Source organism: Cloeon dipterum, chromosome 3 (assembly GCF_949628265.1).
Source record: "Cloeon dipterum chromosome 3, ieCloDipt1.1, whole genome shotgun sequence".
NCBI lineage: Eukaryota > Metazoa > Arthropoda > Insecta > Ephemeroptera > Baetidae > Cloeon > Cloeon dipterum.
Genome location: NC_088788.1, coordinates 25,503,179 through 25,530,979, shown reverse-complemented (window position 1 = coordinate 25,530,979; position 27,801 = coordinate 25,503,179). Strand labels below are relative to the sequence as shown.

The 27,801-nt window shown below is 39.3% G+C and overlaps 2 protein-coding genes across 3 annotated transcripts; one reads left to right on the top strand and one right to left on the bottom strand.

Annotated features, from left to right (window-relative positions):
* The first annotated feature begins 564 nt into the window (after window positions 1–564).
* Window positions 565–23,371, top strand: LOC135938712 (sodium-dependent noradrenaline transporter-like). Of its 2 annotated transcripts, XM_065482588.1 has the most exons (16): window positions 641–760; window positions 1,247–1,319; window positions 11,400–11,507; window positions 12,870–13,067; window positions 13,154–13,285; window positions 13,785–13,995; window positions 14,857–14,990; window positions 16,206–16,345; window positions 17,281–17,384; window positions 17,436–17,560; window positions 19,637–19,749; window positions 19,863–20,003; window positions 20,091–20,190; window positions 20,796–20,896; window positions 20,949–21,116; window positions 21,503–23,371. In XM_065482588.1, the coding sequence occupies exons 3-16, from the start codon at window positions 11,441–11,443 to the stop codon at window positions 21,599–21,601; spliced, it is 1,833 nt and encodes a 610-aa protein (XP_065338660.1). In that variant the 5' UTR covers window positions 641–760; window positions 1,247–1,319; window positions 11,400–11,440; the 3' UTR covers window positions 21,602–23,371. The 2 variants fall into 2 exon arrangements, with proteins under 2 accessions (XP_065338659.1, XP_065338660.1); XM_065482587.1 differs by lacking the exon at window positions 1,247–1,319 and having other exon boundaries at window positions 565–760.
* A 113-nt stretch (window positions 23,372–23,484) lies between these two features.
* On the bottom strand, window positions 23,485–27,790 carry LOC135938711 (WD repeat-containing protein 3). Its single transcript, XM_065482586.1, has 13 exons — window positions 27,466–27,790; window positions 27,204–27,413; window positions 26,948–27,145; window positions 26,780–26,899; window positions 26,520–26,719; window positions 26,319–26,460; window positions 25,877–26,260; window positions 25,385–25,621; window positions 25,063–25,332; window positions 24,511–24,750; window positions 24,282–24,451; window positions 23,734–23,956; window positions 23,485–23,683 (listed from the first exon to the last, which is right to left on the bottom strand). Exons 1-13 carry the CDS (start codon window positions 27,634–27,636, stop codon window positions 23,519–23,521), a joined length of 2,730 nt encoding a protein of 909 aa, XP_065338658.1. The 5' UTR covers window positions 27,637–27,790; the 3' UTR covers window positions 23,485–23,518.
* Window positions 27,791–27,801: the final 11 nt, after the last annotated feature.

Genomic DNA, 27,801 nt, shown 5'->3' with positions numbered 1-27,801 from the left:
ATTTTCCGCGTTTCGTGTATAAGAATACATGAATCATATACTCATCAAAACCAGCTTGAAACTGCTTATAACGAGAAACGTCAAAGAGAGGTAGAGAGTTGGCCAACTTTTGAATTTAAAATAAAATAATAAGTAAAAGGATCCAGAATTTCAGCTTTGGGTGTTCTCAAGTCACCAAAGAATTCAATGAAAAACCATATATTGAAACAGAAACCTCTTAATAACTCGGTTTGTTTAAGTTGCGAAGTCGGCCATGAAAGTTCCCCGCGGAAAATATCAATAGAGATGAGGCAAAGGGCGAGGGAGTCGCTGCTTCGGAGGGCTGGATTGACACTGTATATAAAGTCGTCAATCCCGCGTGCGTGTATCTGTATAAAGTATCGACTCTCTTATTTGCATTGATATTAATTTTGCCGAGCAGCCTCTCTCTCGCTCTCGTGCGTGCGGTTTGCGGTCATTGGCGGCGGAGCAGCAGCCATCGGATGGAAACATGGCCAAGGTGGATCGAGGAGCCCCTCTCGCCCGCCTCTGGCCGCGGCTAGCTGCGTCCGCCGAGTGCGCAAGTTTGGCCAGAGTCAGATTGTTTTTTGCGGCGGAGCGAGAGCGCGAGCGAGTCGCGCACTCCTGATATGTGATTTCTATTCGATGGAGCTGCAGACGCTGGAGGAAGCGGTGCACGCAGCGACCAAGTCCCAAGTGCCCATTTCCACGCTCGACGACGGCTATGGCTCCTCCAGCAGCTCACCACACAACACAACAGGTACCGAAACCAAAGCAATTTCCGCACCCCCCGCGACTGCCGTGTATGTGTGTGTGTGTGTGTACACATGCACGCGCGGCGCCAAATCCACCGAGGTCGACTTTTGATGGAAAAGGTGTCGCGAAACGTCTTGCCTTACGCCCCATCTCATTTCCTTTGGTTTACCTTTCTCGCGCCTGCCAAATATTTGATCTGTCAACGATTGACAGTGGGCCACGCAGAAACTGAGGGAAATTTTTAACTCTCCAGAAAATCTCGTCGATACTTATGGAAAAATCAAATACCTGTCGCGTTCAAACTTTAAAAAAAGTTCAATATTCCTTGAAATTCATCTGGTTTTTCAGATTTTAGAGCACTTTACAAAAGTATCAAAGCTTTCTAATTGGGGTGTAATTTTTCAAGATAAGATGATTCGCTTTTGCCGACCATCCAGAATTTAGAAACACACGGAGTAGCCATTTCCATATTTGTATTTTTGATTAACAGGCCGAGTGCCTTAAAATGAATTGAAGAGAAAAGTTTTCTTGTTCATTCTCCGTGTCCGTGCCTACCCATCCTGGTAAGTAAAATTATAACCGTTTAGTTAGCTGTATTTCACATTTTCTTGTAATTTTCTTTACTTTAAAACATGTTCTCATCTAATTTTTTTCATAAAACATAGAAAACAAACCTTTTTTTTCAAACAAATTCATGAACACCAAAAACGCCAATCACGACTTTCGCTTTTCATTCCAAAATGTTACAAAATGATTTTTAAATATAAGTATACCATTTTATGAAATTATCCTTCATTTTGATCAAAATTAAATTTTAAATACGCACTTACAAGGGAAGGTATACTTAACAAATAATGGTTTTGTTTGCTTCGAACGAGGAAAATATCTTCCCTCCTGCTATATCAAATTTATTTCTGATATTTAATGGATTTTTTTTTTAAATTTGATAGAAAAAACATCTGGTTCATTTATTCAAATTAGCAAACCGAGTAAAAGCAAGCTACGATCGTAAATGTTTTTACTTTATATACTTCCTTGTTTAAAATTATGATGACAAGGAAAAAACGGAGTGGGAATTTAAAAGATTCAAACATTTTTTTTCTAAACACATGTCATCTGTCTTGGATTGTAAAAAAGACAGATGATACGAGTTAAAATCCCAACTATCCAACATGCCCCAAAAATACACTGCAATTTAATTAAATTAACGTATAAATCTCCAATATTTAGCAATCGATAGGAAAAATTAAATTCTTTTTATTTCCTGTCAAATAATTTCTAATTCAAGTTAACCGTTTTATTCATAGCTTGACTCCATATTTATAAAATTTAATAATACAAAACTCCATATGCTCCCGTTTAAATCACTTAATAATTATAATTCATAATTATATTTACGGTTCAATTTATTTTGTATGCTCAAATTAGGTTTTTTAATCGTCATTTAACGAAGTAAAGTATTTTAGTTTCTTTTTATTAGCATATTTTTTAAACTCTTCAGGGAAGCGCCTTATTAATTGTCGTGACTTTCTTCGGTAAAAGTCAATTTTATATATTTATGATACGCGGTTCTTCTTGGGTCGCGGTGGGCGGCCGCGCGACGCGCCTTGGGTCTGCTAGCGCCGCGTTAGAGCAGATCAGGCCGAAGACATTAATAGTTTGCTCCTCTGTAAATAAATCATAGATTTTTATACCAGGTGAAATTTTAAACTTAGATTAAATAGAGGTCTCAGCCAGCCGGCAAATTTTGGGTCTCGTGGGCAGCCACCAGCCGCCGTGAATCTGGCTAAGCTGCGCCAACCACGGCAATCACCGGTGAAAAATGATCAAAAATTAAAAATGTCTTCCGGTCCTTCGGACCGTTTAGCACTATCAAAATTCACGTTTAAAATATTGTCAGCCGCCGCCTTAAATCTCGCATTTGAGACCTCTCAGTTTCAATCATTCGACTGCGTTTACCAGTTATATCTTCAATGAGGGATATAAAACTCATTCATTGTTCACCTGAAGCCATTGATGTCATCTTCAGGCGGTGCAGTAAAATACGCTGGAAATGGGATTCACTTTCTTTAAAAAATAACTCTTTTACGGCTCTCTTAAAACCTCTTTCATATATTCTTCCATCGATCGTACTTGCCGTTCCAAAAAAGAATCCAATTTCCCATAAATATGCTGCAGCTGGCGAAAGCGACGATAAGCACGCTTAAAAGAGAGCAAGCAGCAATCTTTCCGGCGCGTGACATTAATAACTTTTCAATTTGACACAGGCAATTGGCGCCAGCAAAACAGTTTGCAGTCTCACTTGCACACCCTTAGTGGCACTTGGCGAGTGAATTGTGTTGCGAGGGGTGCGAAATGAATTCATGTGTGCGTGTCTCTTTTGTGGTCGGCGGCGCTCTCCTTGCCAGCGCAGCGCAATAATTGGCCAAAAATTGGCCACTGACTCGTAATGGCAATAAGGATGTGTCGAAAATCGATGCCCATGCTTCGTCGACGGACATTTGATGTCGATTCAATATCAAGTGGCGCGCATACAATGAGCCGCCGTCTCCGCTGGCCCGCGTCTCGAACGTCTGAAGCTAGTAACAGCAGTGTTTTAAAACAGCTGAAGCTGAAATATTTAATGAAGAACTTTTCTGTTGCATATTTAGGTGACTTAAGCGATGGATTAATTTAATTGAACATTTTCAAATCAAGAATCACAGCGGATTTTTAATGATGCGGCTGAGACTTCATTTAATTAGGAGGTGTCATAAATCCAAATTCATTGAAATGCATCGACAAAAAACGTTTTGCATCTTAATAGTCTGATTAAGCACTGCAAATTTTACATGAAAAACGAATTGATCAAAATATAAACTTAATAATTGTTATAACTTTTTATAAATTGTCTTTGGAGAAACAGCATTGTGAAGACAGATATGAAACGGATTTTTCCACTTATTGCTTTAGAATCGCGGGTTTATTCATAGTTTAACTAACTTTTCTGAAGATGTTTTTTGTGGGCTTATATTGCCTGCTAATTCACAAAAAAATTAAAGTTTTTAATCCCAATTACATTAAAACCAAGAGATTTTCATGCAAGGAAAATATAACATTGAGGAAAACCCCGTTAAAACGATGGCGGCCACAGTGGCAAAGAAATTTTAACGTGAATGAGTCTTTGTTTAAGTCATCGGCAGTTTAGTTTTCATTTTAGTTCTTTTTTCAGTCGTTCAATAAAATGAGTTTAATTTACCAAATTGAATATTAGTTAAAATGTGCGCAAAAGTACTACGATTTGTTTCAATTAATATTTGTCCCGTAATTTTAAATATCATGCGCAGTTTGTTTTTAATTTTATTTAAACGATTACATTTTACTAAACTGAGTTAAAGGTAGTATGTCACTTTTTTATCGAATTAAAACGCTAACGCACTTACATAACTATTAAAACAATTAAAATTTAATTGCACAAAGCAACAGAGGAGTTAAAATCTATTAAAAGGTCTTGTTAGTGTTTCAAAATTATAAAAATGCACATCACGCTGTCTCACTCACTCAGAAATCAATTGAATATAGTCAAAGATTGAATTGCAGCCGGCAAATCACTTAGACCTCGAACCTCGAGAAAAAGATGCTTCCACTTGGAGGTCAGAAGGGCGGAGGCTCTCAAATTGACAACTTGACTGAACGGCGGCTGTTGTTCTCGATTTTCAGGCTGAGCGCCGCGATTTCTTTTTGGCCGGGACTCGAGTTTTGATTTTCACCTCCTGTTTGGCGCTCTCTGCCGTGAAATTGGTACTGCAAACGCAATCAAAACGTCGGTTTGGCCAAAAAATCCGCCAGCAAATCTCGATTGTCCGAAATAAGTGATTCCTCTTTCTTGATTGCGCGCTCGTCGTTCGGTCAAATGCTCCCGAATCGATTACGCGTAATTTACTGCCCAGATTTCATACGCAGGCAGCAATGAGAGGTACGTGTATCATCCGTCGAAAATTGCTTTTCGATCGCAGAAATCTCTTTCACTCGCTCTCCTGCGCTAATGTTTCCACTCTGGCGCGCGCAATTGAAAATCTAACAATGGTAAAAATTAATGACCCGCCACCCGCCACTCGTTTTCCATGCTCCACTAACGATGTGTGCAGAGCGACTTTGATGTTTGATGATATTCGCCGTTATGCAACCCGCTCGTCTGACGCTCTGCGCGGGATGCATACGCTACTTGACCGGCTGCATGCGCATACCTTTCGCTCGCCTACTCGCACGCGCTCTCTTAATGCATCCGCTGCAATTTGCAATTCGACGACTGCTAATGGAAATCGGAGAGCGTGTAAGCAAACACTGTGTCTACTGTTTGTCACCTAACACTGTGCACGCAAACTTTTCCAGTCGCGAAGTATGAACCAGGAGTGCATCAAGCTGTTTGATGATGAATATGTTTATATACAATTAACAAAGGTTTATATTGCTAAACTGTTGGTCGATTTTAACTTTAGTTGTAAATACAGAAAGCTGTCATGTAACGTTTATAGTTTCCCTTTTTAATATTTGGACAGATTTGTTTATTAAATTAGCGTTAATAGAATTTGCAGTGCTTTGTTCAAGGCGTGGACATTAATACCTTTTAGTTTGATAGGTTTAATAATTGTAATTGATATTGAAATTTTGGATCTTTTGCTGAAAAAGTACGGATAATTGAATAGGAAAACATTTTTTCATCAGAGAGAGTAGATTAGAGTAAAAATCCTGATAAAGTTTTCTTATCACTTTATTTATAACACTTAAATTTTATATCGAAAAGAATGTAAATCTTAAAATTAAGAAACTAAATGGCTCTAGTCTGTGTGGAAAATTAAATTTGGATGGTCAACTAATAAGGAAAATCAAATGACGCGTACTGCACAGCAGCTGTTTCGGCCCCGCAGGCCTCATCGCAGCAGTACTTTACCTCCAAAACAAAATTAATAAACGCAATATTAGCTGCAGAGAATTCTGAATCAGCGATCGTTGAAAAGCTCTACCCATTTCTGAGTATATCCTGATAAGATGATACTAGTGACGGAGTCTCGTCAATCGACCTGCTTCTGATTTTAACCCTCGCTCACAAAAATTCACAATCTCAAAAATATCATCCATTTTAACCTATCTTGCATTTGATAAAATTTAAAATGAAAAAGCCTTGAAAAGCAAATACAAATCAACAAGTAACAAATCGGTCCTGCCTTTCTAATGAGTGCAAATGTAAGAATGTTCACACGACCAAGCCGAGCAAAATTTTGCTGCTATTTTCTGCGGTCAAGATTGTGGTTTAAGAACTGCTAGTGAGATCTCGAATTCCCTAAAGAAAATTTCAACTAGAGCCAATTGATCCCGAACATTGACTTCGGCTATTTGATTTTAATCATAGATTTTATTGAATTTAATCAGAATTTTGATCCCAAACTTCAAACTCAAATTGCAAATTCAATGCTTTCCCTCGAAACTCTTTTCTTTTGATTAACTTCAATTGTGAGAGGAGACTCTCAGGTCCCCTAACTTTGTCAATTTAGGGAAACTTATTCCTTTCACTTTCCGGTTGATCAACAAAGTAAGAAATTTAATCAGCGCACATGCCCACGAGACATCGAGAGACGGTCTTAAAGCAGCCTTTTTTATCCTCTTACGTAAAATTTATGCTCATCTAGCAAACAGGAATTCGACCGAGTCAAATTAAATCATGGGAGAAAATTAAACCCCCTTTCACGTGTTGCGGAGAGCCGGACCGCAAATGAAGAGAGTTTGTCTTCGTCTTGGCACGCGAGACTTGCCGAGTAATTGCAAATTCAAGTATTCTCGGTGGCAAAAGGACCATTAAAAAGGGTCAAATTAGCTTTTAACGTGCGAGCGGCTATGCTAATTACGCTTATGAATAATTGAGTGGCCCCGCGTGTTGAGCGAGCACAAAACACACGCAGGCGAAACAACTGCGCTGCCGGGAAACTATATTTGTATATTTTGCTCGTGGGGCGCCGAGAGCGTGTCGTGCAGGCGCGACTTTTGTTTTTGTTTGCAGCGTGCGGCATTGATTTGCGGCTCGTGTGTTTCTTCTCTGTGTCTGTATGTACATCTCTGTGTGTTATGTGTCGCAGCACAAAGCCACAAAAAGAGTTGCTTGCTGTAATTATCGGAGGTAAAAATGAGAGGCGGGCGGACGGGCGTGCAAAAGGAAGAGGCAACATTTTTCCGGCAAAGAGCACAAATATTCACGCACCACTCGCGCTGAAAAAGAGGCGCCGCCCGCGTGCATCCATCGACTGCCGGGAGAACGCGACTAAATTGCGCCTCTACAGCGTCATTTAATTCGAAATTTCCCCATGAAACATCTTTCTTCATATTTCACCGCGAGATTTCGGCTTGGAATGACATATATATATTTTCTAGCAAAAGATTAAAACGTTCCATTTAGAAGAAGCTTTTTGCTTTTACTCTTAAAAGCGTGGGTTGACTAAAAATGTCATAAAAGATGATAAGGTTTAGAAGTGCTGCTTCTAATACAATAAAATACATAAATATCAAATGTATGTCGCTGTAAGTTCAGTAAATAATCGCTGAAAACTGGGTGGGACAATTTTTTTAATGAGGTTTTTATCTTAGAACGTTTGTCACCTGTTTGAATTCACCTGTTTAGCCTCAAGGCTAGAGGCGGAAATTATTGCAGGGAAAATAATGCGTTTTGCTGCAGGAAAGTGGCCTTGGTGTGTAATCGCGACAAGTGCACGTTGTGTGTTTTTAGTTTGACAAGTGCACTTGTGTGCCGCGAAGCACATTACACACACATTAGAAAGAAGAAAGTACGCGCGTTCCATTAGCGGCCGCAGAGCGGGCGAGGAGATGCGCGCAGTCGCTGCTAATGGCTCTCCACTCGCCGCGAATATTGTCTTCTTCATTTCTCTCTCGCTCTCCTGTCTAATGAATAAAATAATGAGACACAGCGAGACAAGCATCGAGGTCTGCTTGTCGAGCGCGCTAAATAGAATTTTTAATGATTGGGGCGGCGAATTTTAGTCATTCGAGCTCATAACCAGTGGGGCATTAATTTCGGTGGCTTCATTGGCGTAGACTGAATATGGCCGTAACAATCTAAAGCCAATTTCCTTTGTAGTCTCTTCTTTATTGTGAGCTTATACAATTACTTCAGCTGTGCGGAGTAGAAATTTCTTTAGTTGAATAATGACAAAATTTGCCAATAAGTTTAAAGAAAATACGGAATCAACGCATTCAAATACATTGGTGCCTCGCATTAAATAATTTTATCAATTTTAATTTAAAGCGTCTCTAGTCTTAGCTAAAAGTATCAAATTTCATTTTTAAACCATTTACCATCGTATGGATGTCATCCTTGTTATTAATATTTGTTTAAGCATTCTCAAATATATAGTCTCGGTGCACGATTTTCACTTGAAAATAATACTTAACTCTCTGAAGATTTCAAGGAAAAAATTTCCATGTGATTGATAGGTTATATTTGTTTTTTGATATTTTTTATCAAACAGGAAATATCTAAGTTATTAATATCGAACAAGGAACCAGAAAAATGGCTTTTCCAGTGACGTGTAACTCTCAGCTTTTTGATTGATACCAAACGGAACTAAACGTATTTTTGGAATTTTTACAGTCATTGAAAGTTTCACTTTTTCAATACAGTTCACGATAAATTGATAATGGCCTATTTGCATTGTAAAATAGCTGAATTTTCGGACACTCAAATAGAAAAAGATGCAATTCCAGCCTAAATAAAAAGAAAATAGTTGTATTTGTCATTTATATGAGCTATTTTTTAAGAAAGGCAGAGCTTTTTGTTAACACAAACGAAACCACTGCCTTATGACGGTCTGTGCACCCGTTTTCTATACAGTTCATACGGTACAAATTTTTATTTTATTCGGGTTAAGTATTGATAGTAAGTTTAGCTCAACCAGTCACGCCAGCCGGCAAATTTTGGGTTGTGGTCAGCCGGCAGCCACACTTCGAATATAGCAAAGCTGCGTGTTAGTCACGTACCAACTGGTTCAAAAATCGCAAAAAAAGGAGTTCAGTCCTATCGAACTTAACTTATAAAACTGGCAAGCCCCGCCAGCCGTCAGAGACCGGATAAAATTGACCAGCCTTTAATATGCCCAAAAATTTGGTTCAACCAGCCACCGTGACTGAGAACTCTTCATTAAGTTTTAATTTAATTCATTTATGGCAAAAAGTGGTTAGTTTAGTGACTCGAATTGCTCAAATTGCTCAACGGGCTGGGAGGCGCACCGGCGCCGACTCGCTACTTGCTGGTTTGCACCTTTCCAGCATGCGTGATTTGGCATCACGGGACAAATGTCTAGCGTTTCAATGCAGTCCTCGGTGCGGAGGCAAGTGGCCCTTGAGTGAGCTGGGTCCCTGTGCGGCCTGGTGCGCCCATGTTATCCGTTCGCGGTGTTATTGGGACCCAGGTTTCAGCATTCGTGCTAGTGCAGTGCGCGCCCTTCCCGGTCCTCCGGTCCTCGGACAGGGATAAAAAGAGCAAAAAAAAAAAAAAATTTAAGAAATAATATTTCAAATAATTTGAGTTAAGCACAATCTTTAGCTTTATAAAGACGCGTTTTGCCAAATCTTCCAGGAGATTTTGATAGCCGCCCGCTGATCTGACAATGACGGAGATGAGCTAGTTAGCACGGCATGACGGGGCGTTGTTGCGAAAATGCGACTAAAGTGCGCAGCCCTGCTAATGATACGAGCCGCGAGAGAGCGAAAAGGAAAAGAAGGATTGGGCGGAAGCGAGAGGAGAGAGAGAGAGAGAGTCTCGGTCGTTCGGCGGCGACGGCGGCGGCGGCGGTGGCTGCATGGACCGACCAAAGAATAAAGAATTTTCATTAAACGCCGAGTGCGCGAGACTTTTCGCACAGGGCGCAAATGACAATAGGCATTCCGCGCGTTCCAGCGGCATCCTTCCATTTCATCTGGCAAGAATTCGGACGTGGAATGTCGTGTGGCCTAGTTTCGCCTTTGCTCTCTCCATCTCATCCGAGGACGGTGACACACGCACACATTTCATCCACCGATATGACCGCACTCGCACGTAATAATACACTCACACGCACCCACAAAATTAATACACAGCACTGCGGAAAAAACGCGGTGCACCCGGCTAGCAGGGCCCTCCATCCCGCAAAAATGGGGATAAAGCCATCTCGTTTGGGAAATACAGGAATTTTTGGTTCGAATATTGTTTGTGTGATTGGCAGCAAATCGATTATAATAGGTTAGGGTGGACTCTGAGCAGTGTAGGCCGCTCGAGGGTCATTTTGTCGGGTTTGGGAGGTTGCACGGTTCGTTGTTAACTGTGCAGAGTGAAGGAAATTCCACGGATGCGCAACAAGTTGAAGATTCAAAAAGAGCGAAAGAGGACTAACGCGATATCGTGCAAAATTATTCAACGAACGCAGTTGTGACGCTGAAGGTTTTTTATTTTTAAATGAACAGTAATCAAATAGCTACTGCTTCCATTAAGGTACATGGAAAATTTCCTTTTAGATATATATCCTGATGAATTTCACCCTTTAAAATAATATAATTATTAAAAATGAGATTTTCGGGCAAGTGGATTTTTGACAGAGGGAGTTTTCTTAGGATTTCGTTGTTTTCTCTCTTGTTTTATTGTCAGCAATGATTGCAGTCAATAATTTCCAGTAGCTGGTGAATCCAGCCGCCGGAACAGCTGCTCTCCATTACGAGAGTAGGCAAGATTAATTTCCTTTGATCTTTTAGTTTTTAGCCGCACATCCTGCTTATTCATTCAAGTAAAAATCCAATAATTCATAATTATATTTTAACGCATTTTTCGGACTTGCTATTTACATTTTCTTATGTTCTTTCGTTCTTTCGTAAATTCCTACGTAATTAAGTTTCCTAGACGCTCAAGTGCTTTGCGGTTAATATTTGAAACGACTCATCATATTTGTGAAATTGAATCTCGCATATATTAATTTAAGCTGTCTCATTTTAATATTCAATTTATTGCACGATGTCTGGAATTTCATCGAATGCATGAAATGCTCATTTGCATATTTGCAGCTTTCACATTGGAATGGCGGTATTGAGAAGTCTTATATGCTGAAATGTCTTGAGTAGCACTCATGATGTAATGGATAACAAGAGAGTGTTTTATACCACAAAGTTGCATTGAAACATGAAGAAATAATTATACAACCATACTGAAAAAATGTGTCTGGCCAACTGATTGAAATGAAAACACATCTAAATAAATCATAACTTTTCCAGATTTTTTATTTAACTTCGACATTTTTAAGGGGAAGAAGATTTCACTCATGATGCCAAGTAGAGTCTTTTAGGAAAGCCCAATTTTCGCAATGAGTGAATTAAAAAATACACACTAGGAAAGACTCTAGAGCAATGATTTAATGCCACGCACTTTAGAAATCGTTCTAGAAATTTAACATTGGCGAGGTTGCCTTTGCAATGATTACATTTCCGAATTTTAAAACATACACAAAACACTTCTCAAATGAAACTATTTACATTCTGATTGTTCTAGTCCTACACGTAGAGTATTTCCAATTTCTTTTACTTTCATCGTTTCTCAGCAGATTGATCGGTAGAGAAAATTTTTCGATGTGTTGCAGCGACGTTCCAGTACGGGGCCGCCCGGAGCAAAGCCGGGAGGATGACCGCGGCCCAGGAAGAGACGACGACAGCCGTGCAGGAGGACAAAGAGTGCCCGCCTAGCAAAAGTAAGCCCGCTAAGCCCAGACTCGGGGATGCGATTAAAGACGAGCACACAAACGACAGCGAAAGGATTGATTGCCAGGCTTCTTCTGCTAACAAGGGCCAACTATTTGAGATCAAAGGCCGCAAAACTTTTGCTGCATGGCTTATGATGGATCAATAAGTCCAATTCAACATTAATTTATACATATATATTGGAAATTCAAAAGACCAAACGGCTTTTGACATATTATAAAAAGGATTTTTATTTTTTATTGGTCTGGTTGTGAGTTTATTTGAAAACAATTTGCAAATTAGAAGTCATACAAATTTTGATATAAATATCAATGCTGAAATTAATTTTTTTCGAGTGGAAGAAAATATTTCAAATTTCAGTGCAAAATATTTCAAATTTCAGTGCAAAATAGACAATTTTTTTGTTTGTATCATTGAAACTTGCGACCGACTTTGATGTTGATGAAACGATCGCAGTCACCATTTTATGCACCTACACTCGTCGTTTTATTTTCCCCGCCTGTAATGGTCAAGCGCGAACGTGTTTTTATAAAAACTATTGGGATGCGGTCGCAATAAATAGCGTATTCAGCGGAGACCGCGGCGGCGCGTCTATTTTACGGCGGCTTAGCAAAATATTGCACACGTGTCGCACACAAAACGGTCAGCAGGGCCCAACAAATAACCGGCGTGTACGTATTTAATCCCAATTGGCGTCGACCGACCGAAAACCTGCTGGGAAAATGGCACAGCCGGAAGCGTCGCACTGGAAAATTACATCTCGCCGACGCCGCGCTTGTTAAATAGCTGGAAATACATTGAAAATGTAATTTACACGCGAGCAAGCGGCGTGTGCTATTTTCTCGCAAGGATTTTTGTTTAATCCCTTTCCACTTCCACGGCTATGATATTATTTATTTTTGCACTAACACGCTTCAGTAAACTAAAAATCTGCAGAATACTTACAAACAAAAAATTGAATAAAGCGATAGTTTAAATGAAGACTCTTTTACAAAAATATATTTCATAATTGACAACACTCCCATAGGAAAAACAGGGATGGATGGCTCAGTCAGACTTCATAGTGAATTAATTCTGTATGGTATGAATTTTGTTTTGGAGGCAAAGCACTGCTGATGAAGCCACGTGGGCCGAAACCTTCGCTATGTGCAGGACAAAACTTTCTTTGCAATAAATTCACTGTGAGCCACGCATTTCTTTTTTTCTATCGGAGCGTCCATTGGAAAATCTATTTGCAAGTTTAAATCATCCCATATTTTTTGAATTTCCTCTTTTCATTCAAATGTTAACAGTTTGTCATTTTTAATTCATTTTTATCCAAATTTAACTTCGAAAATCACTTGGATTGCCAGGGCTGCTCGAGGTGCGGCAGGATAAGAGTGGTGCCGTCGAGACCAAAGTTATTACACTTGACTTGAAGGCGCCGGACGAAGAGCCTGAGCGAGAAACATGGAGTTCCAACGCAGACTTTTTGCTCTCGATCATCGGCTTCGCGGTCGACCTGGCCAACGTGTGGCGATTCCCCTACCTCTGCTACCGCAACGGAGGAGGTGTGTTTTTGTAAATTGAATATCGAATAAAATGGTTAGATCGTCTCGCGATTGCCAAAAATGAGGGAGTTTTCTCTTTGTTCCAGGTGCATTTCTAATTCCCTACACCCTGATGCTGATATTTGGCGCGGTGCCATTGTTCTACATGGAGCTCATTCTCGGACAGTTCAACCGCCAAGGACCAGTCAGCGTCTGGAAAATCTGTCCTCTCTTCAAAGGTACCGATTCTCCTGTTTTAAATATGTTTTATGGATATATTTAGCATGTAATTATATCATGCCACCTATCGAAATTGCCGGAAAAATAAATGTTTGTAGTCAATATTTGTTTTTATGCCAATTTTGCAATGCGTGAAATAAATTTTGGTGAAATGTTGTGGGAAAAATTGCTCGTGCTTTCCGCATTTTCTTTTTCCATTGGAGCACAGGGAAACTTATATATTTTTGCCAGAAAAAAGTACTTCTAACGTCAGTTTTTATAACTTACTAAATTATAAATTTTGATAAAATGCACGAATTTGCGTTGCCAGAAGAGTTAAAGATTTTGCAAACCCTGTCTTATAATTTACAAGCAAATTTATATTAATTGCGTTTCTTCCCAACCATTCCACTCTCCATTTTCTTTCGCCAAAATCCTCAGTGTTTATCAAGAAGAGATTTGCGTGCAAAATATCAACTTTGACGGTGAATAAACATTTCGGTAAATGTTTTTGAGCAGGAGTGGGTCTGTGCGCCGTGATGGTGGCGTTTTTCGTGTCGTTTTACTACAACGTAATCATCGCATGGGCGCTGTACTTTTTCGTGGCCAGCACGGCGACCAATTTGCCCTGGCTTGACTGCAACAACACGTGGAACACAGCAAACTGCTCACAGGGAGAGAACAGGTCGCTCACCCTGGACACCGACTCGGCTGCCTCTCAGTATTTCCAGTGAGTATATATAATATAATTCTTCAACGAAAAGGGAACTATAATAATGCAAAATGTGTGGTCCACAAAATTTATTTAATTTGCATTTTGGATAAAAATAATTCAATTTCACACTCTTGAGTCTCAAAACTAAAAATGACTCACAAAATTAAAGCCATGTCAGTGTGGAAGTTTAGACAATCTGTGATATAATTTGAAATTTTCACTCGAGGAAGACATTTTTGATAGTGTAGAAATTATCGGACTTGTCCTTGCTGGTAAAAGATGATATTTTTATTATTCTCGTCATTTTTCGACTGCGACTGGTGCTCTATTTTTAAGAATTTGAACATATAAATTAATATATAAATTTGTAATTCTTAATTAAAAAAAATTGCATGATGTAAATTATAGAGGGTGTTCAAATTTGTCAATTTTCTTAGTTTTTTTTTATTTTCAAAACAAAAAAAAGAACAGTTTTTGTTACTGATGGTTCCAAGTCCAAATCAGAAATGGTTTCAATATATTTTTTATTTAGTAAAATTGCAGTTTAAATTGGAACTAAAATATAAATTTTTGTGCCTTTTTTGTGTTCTTTAAAAAATGCGTGGTTTTGGGGAGTTAATCTATTTTATTCGGATTTTTGTGAAATTAATCCTTATAAGTTATTAATTAATGAACAGATTAGGCTGTAATTTGATGATACAAAAATTATTGGGATTAATTCCAAGAAAAACGTTCGAGAGTCATAATGCCACACTAAATCATACTTGAAATTTTGGTTCGTTTCGTTGGGTAATAAAAAAGCCTGTGGTAAAATTAATCAGCCATTCGAAAGAGTCCGATTTTATTGAGCACGCTTCTGTTTGTTGTGTCAAACAGTCGGGGCGTGCTGGAAATGCAGTACAGCAACGGCCTGCAGGACATTGGAGTGCCCAAGTGGCAGCTGGCTCTGTGCGTGTTTGTGGTCTACTCGGCGCTCTACCTGTCGCTCTTCAAAGGGGTCAAATCTTCAGGCAAGTGACGACCGACGAAACTCATTGTTGGCTGCGCGCGAGCGAAACGGCCGGATTGAAAAGCAGGCGGCGAGCCACTTACTTGTCAGCCGCGTGTCACAATAAAATTGTCGGCCGGCTGCGCGGCCACAAAGGCGCCTCTCAAAGGTGATCTCGCAAGAGCGAAAGCCGCCGGAAAACCCTTCACCCTTTCGAGTGGGACCACGCGTGTTCGTTTAATTGTGTTTGATTAGCAGCCAACGGCAATGTATCCTCCGCCAGAAAGTCAGAATCGATCCTCCGCACTTGACAATTCCTCCACACTGAACATACGCGCAGATGCTCCCCGCAATTTAGAGCTTTCATTTATATGTCAGCCGAATACGTGCGGTTGGCAAACTCACTTTGATCGCTTTTCAATTTGATCGTGATATTTGCTTTAGTTTATGACAGCAGGAATTCGAAATGTCAGCAATCAAGGCATCGGATACAAGCCACACAAGAAATTTGGTCCAATTTGCTTTTTTCATCACTACAACTTTTGTCGTTGTATCAAAACAAACCTCTTCGTCATTCATATTTAAAGTTGACAATTTTGAAGGACGAGTTCAGTGTATGAAATTTAGTTTTAACAGTTATGCAAATCTTCAAAGGAGGCTCAGAATAATTGTTTTAAAGATAATCGAATTAATTTAAAAAATATATATATTCATTTATGGTAATCGCAAGATTTACGCTGGTAAAAACTAAAAAAAGAAAATCATAAAATTTTCTCATCTGTTTGAACAAACAATTAAAGATTAGGGGTTTTGAGGCAAAATATTCCACGTTTTCACACTTCTCTGGCAATTTGCGCTGTTTCGTTAGACATGCTCTGGCGGAAAAAAGTGATTTGATTTCTATGCGAACCTCTCACATGCAGGCCCCGCGTCAAGAAAAAGTAAAAGCAATGCCTCCCGAACTCAGACGCGCGCCCGAACCCTCTTCTTTAGCAGAATTTTCGCTTCCGGTCGCAATCATTGTTGCGAAAATTGAGTCTCGGCGACTGCTTCAAGTGCACGCGGCCGTTGCCAATCATGACATGTGCCCTATTCGATTTGCATCTTTCTCCACTGCTCCTGCGTGTTATAAATAGAGTTACGAGACGTCGAGAACGGGTTCTGTCAGCGCAGCCCTGACAAAACGGTTCTCGCGCTCTCGCGCGTGTTTGTGTGTAAAGTGATATTTGATCAACAGGCAAGGTCGTGTGGATAACGGCAACTTTTCCCTACATCGTGCTGAGCATTTTGCTGATTCGAGGGCTCTCGCTGCCTGGCGCCTACATGGGCATTTCGTATTACCTCAGCCCCAAACTGTCATTGCTGAAAGAGACGAGGGTAAGTTTTCTCTCTGCCTCGCCATGCATAGACTTGCCTGCAATCGCGAATCTCTCGCCCATCAATTTGCTACGACACATAGGAAAATAAGAGATAAAGCAACTGTCTGTTTTGTGACGTTTAGGCTTTAGGCTTTGCTTGGCCTCTGGCGAATTTCCGTCTGCAACAACACACACACTCTCTCTCTCTCATTCTTCACGTGGTTGCAGGAACTACAAATGTCAGATGAATTGATCTATTACTTTCAAAATGAAGTTTAACAGGTGGATTTAAAAAAAAATCCAGCTTAACCAGAGGGAAAGATTTTTGTTATATTTACTTCATCTTGCAAAAATAAAATATAAAAGTTAAAATATAGATTCGTTGGTTCGGCAACAGAACTAATAGAAAAGCTATGCACAAACGGTTGAATTTAAAAATAATCTCTAACCACACATCTAAACACAATCCGTATATTATGCTACTTGACTTTGGCCAGCGAGTTATTTTCTTAAGGTTAACTGCATTCTGTACAAATTTCTCCTCTGTGGCAAATGTGTTATGACCATAATTGTTAAATTGTTTATGGGTTGACTTATTTATAATTAGTGCGGTTAGAAAACACTTTTGTAGTTAATCGTTTTTGAAGCATTTATTTTGCTAGTTTTGTTTGTCAATTCTTAGAAATAATAATATGCATCCCTTTTATGAATAGCATTTTAATTTCATCGAATATGACTATGACAAGAACAAAAACTTTTATGAGTGGAATAGTCGATCAGTTTTTTTTTATTATTTTTGCAGAATATATTGGTTACACAGCATTATTAAATCACGAGAACGTTCAAATAATTCCAATATCAATGATTTCGAGAGCTGCAGGAAAATATTGTGTGTTTTTTAATCTCAAAACAGCATCAAATTACCATACATGAAAAAAAATCATAAATTTGCAGGTTTGGGTGGACGCAGCAGTACAAATATTCTTCTCGGTGGGGGCTGGATTTGGCGTCCACTTGTCCTATGCCAGCTACAATAATTTTCATAACAACTGCTTCAGGTACATCTCGACTTAAAGCGTAAGTGTACTATTTTATAGCATTCTTTCCAGGGACTGTCTCGTGACGACCGCCGTCAACTGCTTCACCAGTTTTTTCTCGGGCTTCGTCATTTTCACGTACCTCGGATTCATGGCCGAAAAGCACTCGACTCACATCAGTGCGGTTGCAACAGAAGGTAGGAAAATGATTTCTTAAAAATAATTTCTTTCGAGGAAATGTATTGACGAAAATACTAGAGATCAAATTTGTTTCTGTAATCTAAAAATATGAAGTTATATATAAATAATTAGATTCCCTTCATGCTACAAGATACCGCGATTAATTTTAAAAAAATCAAGACGATGACATTTTTTAACCTATCTCGTTGCGATTTTTTATCATACAATTTTAAAAAGTTTCAATCTATATTAAAAATTTGTATTTTTCCATCACAAGTTAAAAAAAATACTGTGCATAAAACTTGCTTAAAAGGAAAGTAAAAAGTGACTTTATACTGACCGTCTTAATATTATTCCTTTTTTACAAATAAATTTTCTGTTTTTATTTGTACAACGTAATCAGCAAATAAGATCACGGCCCCCCTCGCACCCTTTTTCTAGCATGCTGCCCAAATTTCCGCCCATAAAGTGTCGAGAGCGTGAATGCGAATCATATTCGCCGCACACGCAGACAAGCCGACTTTATGTGAGCAGATGCAAATGTATTCACCGCAAATTTAGCACGCTGATTTCCGCTCCGTGGCCAGAGCAAACACGTATGCAGCCAGACTGCCGTAATATTATTAAACCGTCTTTCTCTCGCCTCTCCAGACCCAATACACACACACACACACACAGACACACGCCCGCAAACCGAGGAGGGCTCCAGCCGAGGCCGAGAGAGAGAGAGAGAGAGAGAGAGAGAGAGAGAGAGAGAGAGAGAGAGAGAGAGAGAGAGAGAGAGAGAGAGAGAGAGAGAGAGAGAGAGAGAGAGAGAGAGAGAGAGAGAGAGAGAGAGCTAACAAGCCGTTTCATTTGTGCCCGACCAAACTGTGGATTGGGATTGAGATTAAAATCGGCCTCAACCGAGTTTAGAGGGCTCTTGCTCGCTACTCGACCGCAAGCACGCGAATGTGTATGATTTGAGTTTGCTTGACTCTTCCTCATCAAAATGCGCTTGTATGAGGGGCGAATTTAGTGGCAGCTGAGTATGCTCGAATCCCTCAGCCGGTCAAATTAATGACGAGACCTAATGAATGCAATCAACTGGTGAATTTCAATGGGCATTCCGCTAACTATACCGGTTAATGAGGTTTACACAATTATGTTTTTTGAGGGTCGAATATCGATTTCCCAATAAATAAACTATGAGAGGTGATAAAGATGATCGGATTTAAATAAATTATTTGAAGACGTGCTGAAACATTTGATTCCTTTATGTCAGACACTCGGAGAAAGAGTCAACAAATTATTTTCGGATGGTTTAGTTCTTTAGAAGAACTTTTATAGATCCCAATTAAAAAAACAAGCTGTTTGGATTGGAAATTTTAGACGGGGTTTTCGACGAAATGACAACTATTATTAGACGGCTTGGGCGCTATTTAGATGGTTTTAAACATGTTTTTCTTTGTGATTTTTTTGCCGATAATATTTTCAGGGATTAAGCATTATTTCTATGAAATAGATTTGGGGTTACAGCCAGATGGTTTCACGGGCGAATTAAAATTATTTTTGACGAAAATGGATTTGGGAATCATAATTTGGTCCAAAGCTGTTTCCTAAGCGCTTTAGAATGCCAACAAATAGTCACACAAAACATTTCTCTAAATTCATATTTTCAGAATAAAATAAGAGGAAAATATATTCTAATTTTTGCTAGAGCAAAGGCTCTTCTATAAATTAAATTGATGACTGAGAGGACGGCCTTCATTTTCAAAAATATTGTCACGTTTGTGGTAAACATTGGACTGAAATACTGACAATTTTGGCGGGTTTACTTGCTGTTTAGTGTATTTTAGACAGTTTGGTTGTTTCTAAATTAATCATTTTTGTCAGTGTTAAATCAGGAAATGCAGGATGACTTATTTTAATTTAAAATCTCTCTACAAATTGGAGCTCAGAAAAAAGCATTCTTTCCACGTGTTAAAGATCCAGGAAATAGTTTTAATTGTAATTGAAGCAAACATGCATGTGTTTTTTTATACCTTGAGACTATTTGAGTCAGATAGTGAGAATATCTTCTGCAAAAGTCACACCATTTAATCTCTTTTCAGGACCTGGGCTGGTTTTCCAGGTGTACCCTGAAGCGATCGCAACCCTGCCAGGGTCGCACATATGGTCAATGCTCTTCTTTTTCATGCTCATCATGCTCGGACTGGACAGCGGGGTAATTATTGCTACTCATGTGAAATAATTTTTATTTTTAAAGTTATATCACAAGTTGAGAGATAATTTTATTTTATTTCCCCTTCGACTTTTTCACGGAAAAATAATGCGCAGATGGGCGGCATGGAGTGCGTCATCACCGGACTGATGGACGAGTTCAAAGGGTTCTTTCACGGTCGCAAGTACGCGCGCGAGATTTTTACCCTGTTTGCGGTTTCGCTGTCCTACTGCGTCGCTTTGGTCAACGTCACGCCGGTGAGTGTGTTCGCGCGTCGCGACGCGCTTGTTGCCGGGGCGGCTTTTCACAATTCGGCCGAACGGCCCCGGTTTGGTTTGTTTCAGGGTGGCATCTACATGTTCCACTTGTTTGACACGTACGCCGCAGGCATTTCTCTGCTCTGCTCGGCGCTCTTTGAGTGTGTCGCAGTCTCGTGGTTTTACGGTGAGTAACGCGATCCTTTTTCGTGTTCCATTTTACGTTTCGCTGCGTCGCGCGTGGCAACAAGACTTCACAGTCCAACTGTTTGTGTCTCTCATCAGACACGAGCGCAAACAATTGTTTCTACAGAAACAGCATTACTGATTCCTGGACTTGTGTTTCTTGAAATCGCGTTTCCAATAAAATGGATTGATATCGAGAACATGATGATTAATTCCACAGATAATGCATGCGAATTGGAAAACGAAACAATCACATAATTAATACAAAACACGCACGTACCTATGGGAAGGCATTGGAATCAGCGTTGATAAAATGTGTGGCTTTATCTGATTTTTCATTACTAAAATTTGTCGTCTCTTATATGATTTTAAAATGATTTGCCAAATATTCTGTACAGTTAACTCCAGAAAATAACATCTTTTAACGAATAGGACAGGATTTTATAAAAAAAATTAATGCGACGCTTTTTAAACAAATAATCTGCTTTTCCTTGCCGTGTTTGTGTGACTGCCATGAGATTTGGCAAAGAGCAAACAATTTTAACATTTATATTCAAAAGGGAATCAAGGAAAATCGAAACCATATTAAAATCATGCACATTGCAGGTTTGGAAAAGCTCTCAAAGGACGTTGAAGCGATGCTGGGATTCAGGCCCGGACTGTACTGGCGCGTTTGTTGGAAATTCATCAGCCCCTCCTTCCTGATAGTGAGTGTTGAACTTTGTTATTTATTCGGTTCAAAATGATCCTTGCCATTAGGGAATCATTCTGTTCGGCCTGCTGTACCACGAACCACTCAAGTACATGGACTACTCGTACCCAACGTGGGCAGAGTGGCTCGGCTGGGGCATCGCCACTTCATCCATCCTCATGATTCCGATAGTTGCAGTCTTTCAAATCGCCAAGTCGCCCGGCACTCTCAAGGAGGTGAGTTTAAAGAAAAAATGGGATGTCTTTTTAATAACAGTGGCTTAAACTTATATTGATAATACAAAAAATTTGCCATTTTTTGCCGTTAATTCGCTCAAATAATTTATATTATTTGTGGAGTTAAAAGTTTTTGATTTTAAGAACTAAAAAACATAAATCTTTTGTTCAACACATTACAGTTTCATATCTAAGTATCTATTTTTAGTTAGCCAACTTACAGAAAACTTTTACAACTTAAAAGTTAAAAAAATAAATTGCCTTCTATTTGTTGACTATGCAATGCTGTTCACACTAGTGCTCAGCAGGTTGCATACTTCACACTGCAGAGAAAGCGTTATTAATTATTATTTAAAAAACTATATATGCAATGTTTCCTTTTGTAGAGAATAGCATTGAGCATTACACCGGAGGACGAACACGAGGAGATGAAGAGAACATTCAAAGTGAGGCGTTTTGAGAAGGAGCACTGGTTTTACGTCTAAAAATAAGACACAAACTTTTGGTTCCATTGTGGCCAACTCGTTTCTAAGTATAACGACGAAAGGCGTATTAAATGAAAAATGTGGTGAACACGGCAAAAAGGCTCACGGCACGATGTACCATAGCTACTAATTTCTACTTATTTTGCAGTGCTCGTAGTAGTTTGTCAATTATTACACACGCGTCAAGCTGGAACCTTCCTCTTGGTTATTGGGATTTTTTGCGTACTTTGTGACGGCGCACTCGCAAACCGCAAACTAACATTTTATTCTCAGCAGCGCCACAAAAACTTCTTGTCGCAGAAACCGCAGAGGCGCTTGATGAGCGGAAAGCTCTTTTTGTTTCTGTTCGGAATGCTCCACCACAGTAATTGTTTCTTGGAACTGCTATACATACGCACGTAGCCGAGAATTTGGCTGTTTGGAGCATACGATTCGAGTGGCCCAAAATGTGTAAAAAATGCGTTAGAAGGGACACTGAAGCTGGCGCCACGGTAATCAAAATTTTTCGCAAATAAGTTGCTAAAGTAAACATATCTGATTGAATTTTCCTATAAATGAGCAAAAATAATACAACAACACGAACGGAGAGACAACAACATCAAGACTTTGAAAATGGACATTCTCATGTAAGAACTGTCTGAATGTTTGGGAAAATGCATTTTTGAAAAATTTTCAGTCAATGAGGTCATTTACATTTTTTAAATAATCTCAGAAAATTCTTTTCGATATTCAAGTAAAATATAATTTATTTTAAAATTATTAAGTACTGATTTTTACGCTTGGTTCATCTGTTGAAAAAAGTATTATGGGTATAGTAATAAAAAGTTCAACTGCAAATTTATTTCAAATCTTGCTCTGCAGAGCTAAATCAGTTACTAATAAATAGGAACCAACTATTTCGTGAAAACCGTATCGAGAGTTTATAGTACATATATGGTGCTAAATAACTATTTCTATTAGATTTCTTGGCATTCCTTAATCTCGAAATGCAAATTTCAGCGAGAGGTGAGCAGTGAATGATATAACTTGTTGATAAGTGAGACGCGCGTGTCTGAATTGAAGCAGTTTGTAATATCAATATAGTGCGTAGTTAATTATGGTTTCACTACACTTGAAGGATGTTTCATCTTGGCTGGGGCAGCCACTTAGCCAAGTTGCAAAGATTCGTCATCGCTGGCGTGATTACATAGTCGTATCTTATTAATATCCTATCTGCAGTGTATGAAATGATGTGGTTCTCAGCATTTTTTAAGTACAAAAGCTCTTACACTCAATACATCTTTCCTAAATTAATAATCAAACTAGAATAGCTTATTAGCAGTCCATAATATAATACAGAACTATTTATTAATATTAAAGTATAATATGCATTAGATCGCTGGTGTTTATCTAATGTTTTAGATGGTAAATGAAGAGAAAAAATAATTGTGGCGAGAAGGAATTCCACTTCTGGGAGATATATTGTTGCTTTTCCAGCGCCAATCTTAGAGGTGCCAATTAACAAATTGCATTTAAATATTCGCGTGTGAGAAGTCTCGCTGGCAGGTTCTGTGTTGGCTTTTCAGAAACTGCATGCCTGAGTGTGTTGATATGAAAAATTGTTTGACAAGAAGGATCAAATAATCTTTAGCAGTGTCTGCTTAAGACGAGTAAGCCAATCAAAGAAAAGTAGATTTTTTGTTTCTCAACTAATAATCACTTACGCAGTTGGAAAAAAAATGTATGTTAAGATTGTGTATTAATAGTTAATAAATATTGTTATAGAAAATATTTAACTCTATTTGAATTCAGCAACCTATATATAAGATTTGTAAATAATTGTATCAGGTCCATTGCTTATTAATTTTTAGGTTTTAGTTGTTTTTAAATTAAAATCAGAGCAATAAGTAAGACTTATTATTTTATTTAAAACTGTTGTTACATTGTAAGAACAGCCCTCTTGATTGCTCTCTCCTTCAATCGCCGCTTCTTTTCCTTTTCCCGTCTCATAACAGTGGCTTCTCTGAAGATGTGTACATTCTGTTCTGCCTCTACTCTGCGCTGGTATGCCCGCAGACCAAACAAATTAACACCAACCCGGTCCTGATACAACTCTTTTAGAAATAAAATAACAAAAGATTAGAACACCTTACCCTCTCTTGATCGATGGATCCAATAGACAAGGTAGATAGCTCCTTGATTGCTGAAAGCAGCTTTTTTGTTTGCAAAATCGGCTCGTGATGCACCTTGACCAAGAAAAGCAAGCTTCGGGCAACCGTCTCGATGTCTCTGCCCTTCCTCAGCAGGTATGGGATGCGGCTGAGCAAACTGCTGACACAGGAGAAGGGCAGCAGCAGCAAAGCTTCCTCAGTGTCGCTGAGAGCAAAAATAATTGACATAACTTTAAAATTACTATCTATTAAAATCCGGAATGTGGAATTTCCTCAAAAACAGAGACAAAGCAATATTTGAGAGTTCCAGAAAACAAATTTAAAATATTTATTTCACAAGTAAGACTAATTGGGAAAAAACATTTAAAAGAAATGCTTGACAGGAAGTAAATTTGTTCAAAATCAACACCATTAATGATTTTTAAGGCACATCTACAAACAAGAACTTCTAATTCTGAACCAATCATGTAAAATTTTACAAAAATTTATGAGCTTCAACTGATATATTTTCTAATGGTATTTAGTTTTACCTCGATTGAATGGACTTCAACGCGTGCAAGATGAACTGATCAGGCTCTTCAATTTGAAGGGCAGTCATCAGTGGTGGCGGCACAGGTTTGGTCTCTTTAGCGCCATTCCACTCCTCCAGATCGCCCCGGTACGTTTCTGAGAGTTGGATTGCCTCAATCAGTTGCTCTGCCTGAAACAATTCAATACTGTTCCACTCCTCTGTCCAGTTGATCTGCAAAAATTCTGTACCGCTCTTTCAGTGCCAACAGTTTTCTTTGACGGCAGACTGTGCGCTGCCTGTCCAGGGACGACTGAATCATCTCCAGTGACGAGTTTCTCATCATCTTCCTTTTGTCTCTCCTCCTCCCTCTCGTCTTCCAAAACCAGTGGCTCCGAACTCCTGGCGTAAATCCTCACCACCTGGTCGCTACCACAGCTGACCACATAGCTGGTTGATACATCAAGACAGTGAGCCGAGCCAAGATGACCCTTAAATTCAAATTGATTAATGAACATCAACAAGCAGGATATTTTAAGAAAATACAAAATGTTACTAAGGTATAATAATAATGCCAAAGCTCCAAAGCTAAGCAAAAATAAAGCATAATATTGATTCTTTCAAACAAGAAAAAATATTTTTCACTCTAAAATGGCTCCCACATAGAGTTTGAAAAATTACAAATTTTTGTTCAGCAAAAAACCTAATCTAACAGCATGTTGACTGTCTATGCTTGTAAGCGTTTAAAGTTTCAGATAAATTTATGTAGGTATTTTATGTAAATAACAAAAATGAATACTCACATCCAGAGTCATGATTCTTTCATAATTGTCCGCATCCCACTGTTTCACGGATCCATCTCTACCACAGCTGAAGAAGTAGTGCGTCTTTGGAACAAACTTCAAACTCTTGATTGCACCATCGTGGGCAAAAATCGATTTGTGGCAGTCTCCAAAGTCGAGTCCCCAAATTTTGATGTTTTTGTCAGCGCTTCCAGTGCATATCAGAGTCGAGTCGTAAGAGATGTCCATGCATAGCACTGGCAGTTTGTGGCCATACAAGCTGACAAAGAACTGAAAGCAAAACATCAATTATCATTCCTGGATTGTGAGGTGCAAAGCAGACCTTCAGCGTGTCCATGAAGAAGATTTTGACAGTCGAGTCGAGCAAGGAGGCCGCAATGTAGCGCATGTTGGGACTGATGGCCACGCAAACGATTCCTTCCTCCAACTGCAGCGACCTGGTGTGCAGCAAGGAGAGGACTTTGGCTCTGCTTCCGCTGTTCTCCTCGTTCAAAGGGGTGACTACTTCAAACTCCCAGAATTTGAGTGATTTATCCCCACTTCCGGAAACGCAGCCTCGCTAAAAGAATTATTGGTTAATTGTTTAATACTCTAGAAACTAACTCGAGTAGGAATTTAGGAAAGTGTATCGTTGAAGATCTATCATTTTTTTACCTTCTTGGTCACGGAGTTAAAAATAACATAAAATTTAGGGAAAAAATATATTTATCATATATTCAATGAGTTTCTGTAAAATTAAGCAAATGCAAATTTTAAAATTTTCTGGCGTCATTAATTTAAATGATGGTGATGGTTCAGGTAAAAATTGACTTACATTATTAGGCATGACGCAGACGGACCAAACTTCACCTTGGTGTGCAGAAATTTCCTCAAGGATTTCCGCAGTGCCGATGTCCATGACAAGAATGGAGCCAGACTTCAGTCCTGCCAGCAGATGTCTGTCTCCAGGGACAAAGGTGAGAGAGGTCACGTAGTCTGTGGCAATGGTTCGCAGGCATGACTGGGAGGTGCGGTTCCAAACACGGACACTCTCAGCTGAGCCAGTAGCCACGGCAAGCGCGTCCGAGCTGAAGCACACTGCCCTCACCTCGCTTCTGTGACCGCACTTTTCCAGAGTCCTCAGGAGCTTGTGTTCTGCTGTGCTTTTCGCCAACACTGAGTACAGTTCTATTTTGTTGTTGTTTAACACGCAGGAGCACTGATGAATGAATGAATTAATGTAGGTTCTGAAGTAATAGGTTCTAAATTATTCTTACCCTGATTTCACCAGTTTTCCCCATTATGAAGTCACAAGATTTTATTTTGTTAGTGCACTTGAAGGTGAGCAGCTTACGAACTGCATCTGTCAAGTTTGTCTGTGGTTCCAAGTCTTCAGTTTGTACCTCTTCTCCTTGCTCTCTATGCACAAGAAAGTGAAATTTAACTGAACTGGAGGGACAATTAATATAAGGACTCACTTTTGTTGCTTTAATTCTCGTTTCCTCCTCTTTTTAGTTCTGTTCTGCACTTCATCTTCATTGTAGAACCAGAAAATTTCCAAATTTCTGTCTGTTCCAAAACTGCCAAGAACCTGTCCTGACTTGTCCGTGACCAGGGCCTGTAGGCGACCAACGCAACTGCGAACCAGTGAGCCTGATTTGATGCAACGCAGAGGACACTGAAATGTAAAATAAAAAATAACTTGTGTTCCTTTTTATACAAAAAAACTTTATATTACCAGGTTGTCCTCTGACAAGCTCTCCTGCGTGTTTTCTTTTATTTCCCAAACAAAAAGCTCTGGCTCTGTTCCTCCAGAAATGAGATACCGACCCTGGTGAACTATTGCAATGTCCCAAACCTAGAATATATTTTAATTCAAGGAATACTCGCCCAAAAATAACCATACCTCAGCTTTATGCGCAGAGAGAGTTATAAAACAATGAGCCGTATCTAGATCCCAAAATTTGATGAAAGAATCCTTCGAGCTGGAGACAAGGACTTCGTGGTCAGGGAGGAAACGCACTTGAGTGATGTCCCCTTTGTGCCCACTCATGCGATGCAGACCTCGCTCTCCAACCACGTCCCAAACAATTACCTCAGTGTCCTGGCGAACAAAAATTGTGCGTTAAATTTCTCTTTGCTTGCAAATTTTTAAGCCAAACCTTGGAGCCTGATGCGAGTCTAGTGCCATTCTGGTCATAGTTTAGACAGGTGATTGCGTGTCTGTGGCCAGCAAGTGTGCAAATGTTCTCGGCAGAAGCAAGGTCGAAGATTCTCACATTGCCGGCCTCATCACCAACAGCAAGTTGGCTACCCTCAGGGTTGGCAGCCAGCCGGGTTACAGCTTTCTTTTCTCCAGTTAAAACAACAGTCTGAAATTAAAAAATTAATTCTAGCATCATGTGATTGCAAATTAAATAATACCTTTTCTGAGAGCCGCAAGTCCCAAATAATTACATCTTCACCGCCACCGACGGCCACAAAGCGACCCTCCTGACCATTCAGGGTAACAAACACAACATTGCAATTGGGATCAGCGATTAAATTGAAAACGCCGTCCTTTTCGTAACGCAAATACTGCTTTGTTAAACCCATGTTGAATGAATTATTTGAGATTTATGATGGATGAGTATGCATGAAATGCAGATGGGCTTGAAAAAAGAAAATTTAACAGCAAAATCCTTCGTTTTGAACAACTTAAATAATTTCTTGGCTGCAGGTAGATGGCAAACAGCAGACTCACTCAGACCGACTCAGACC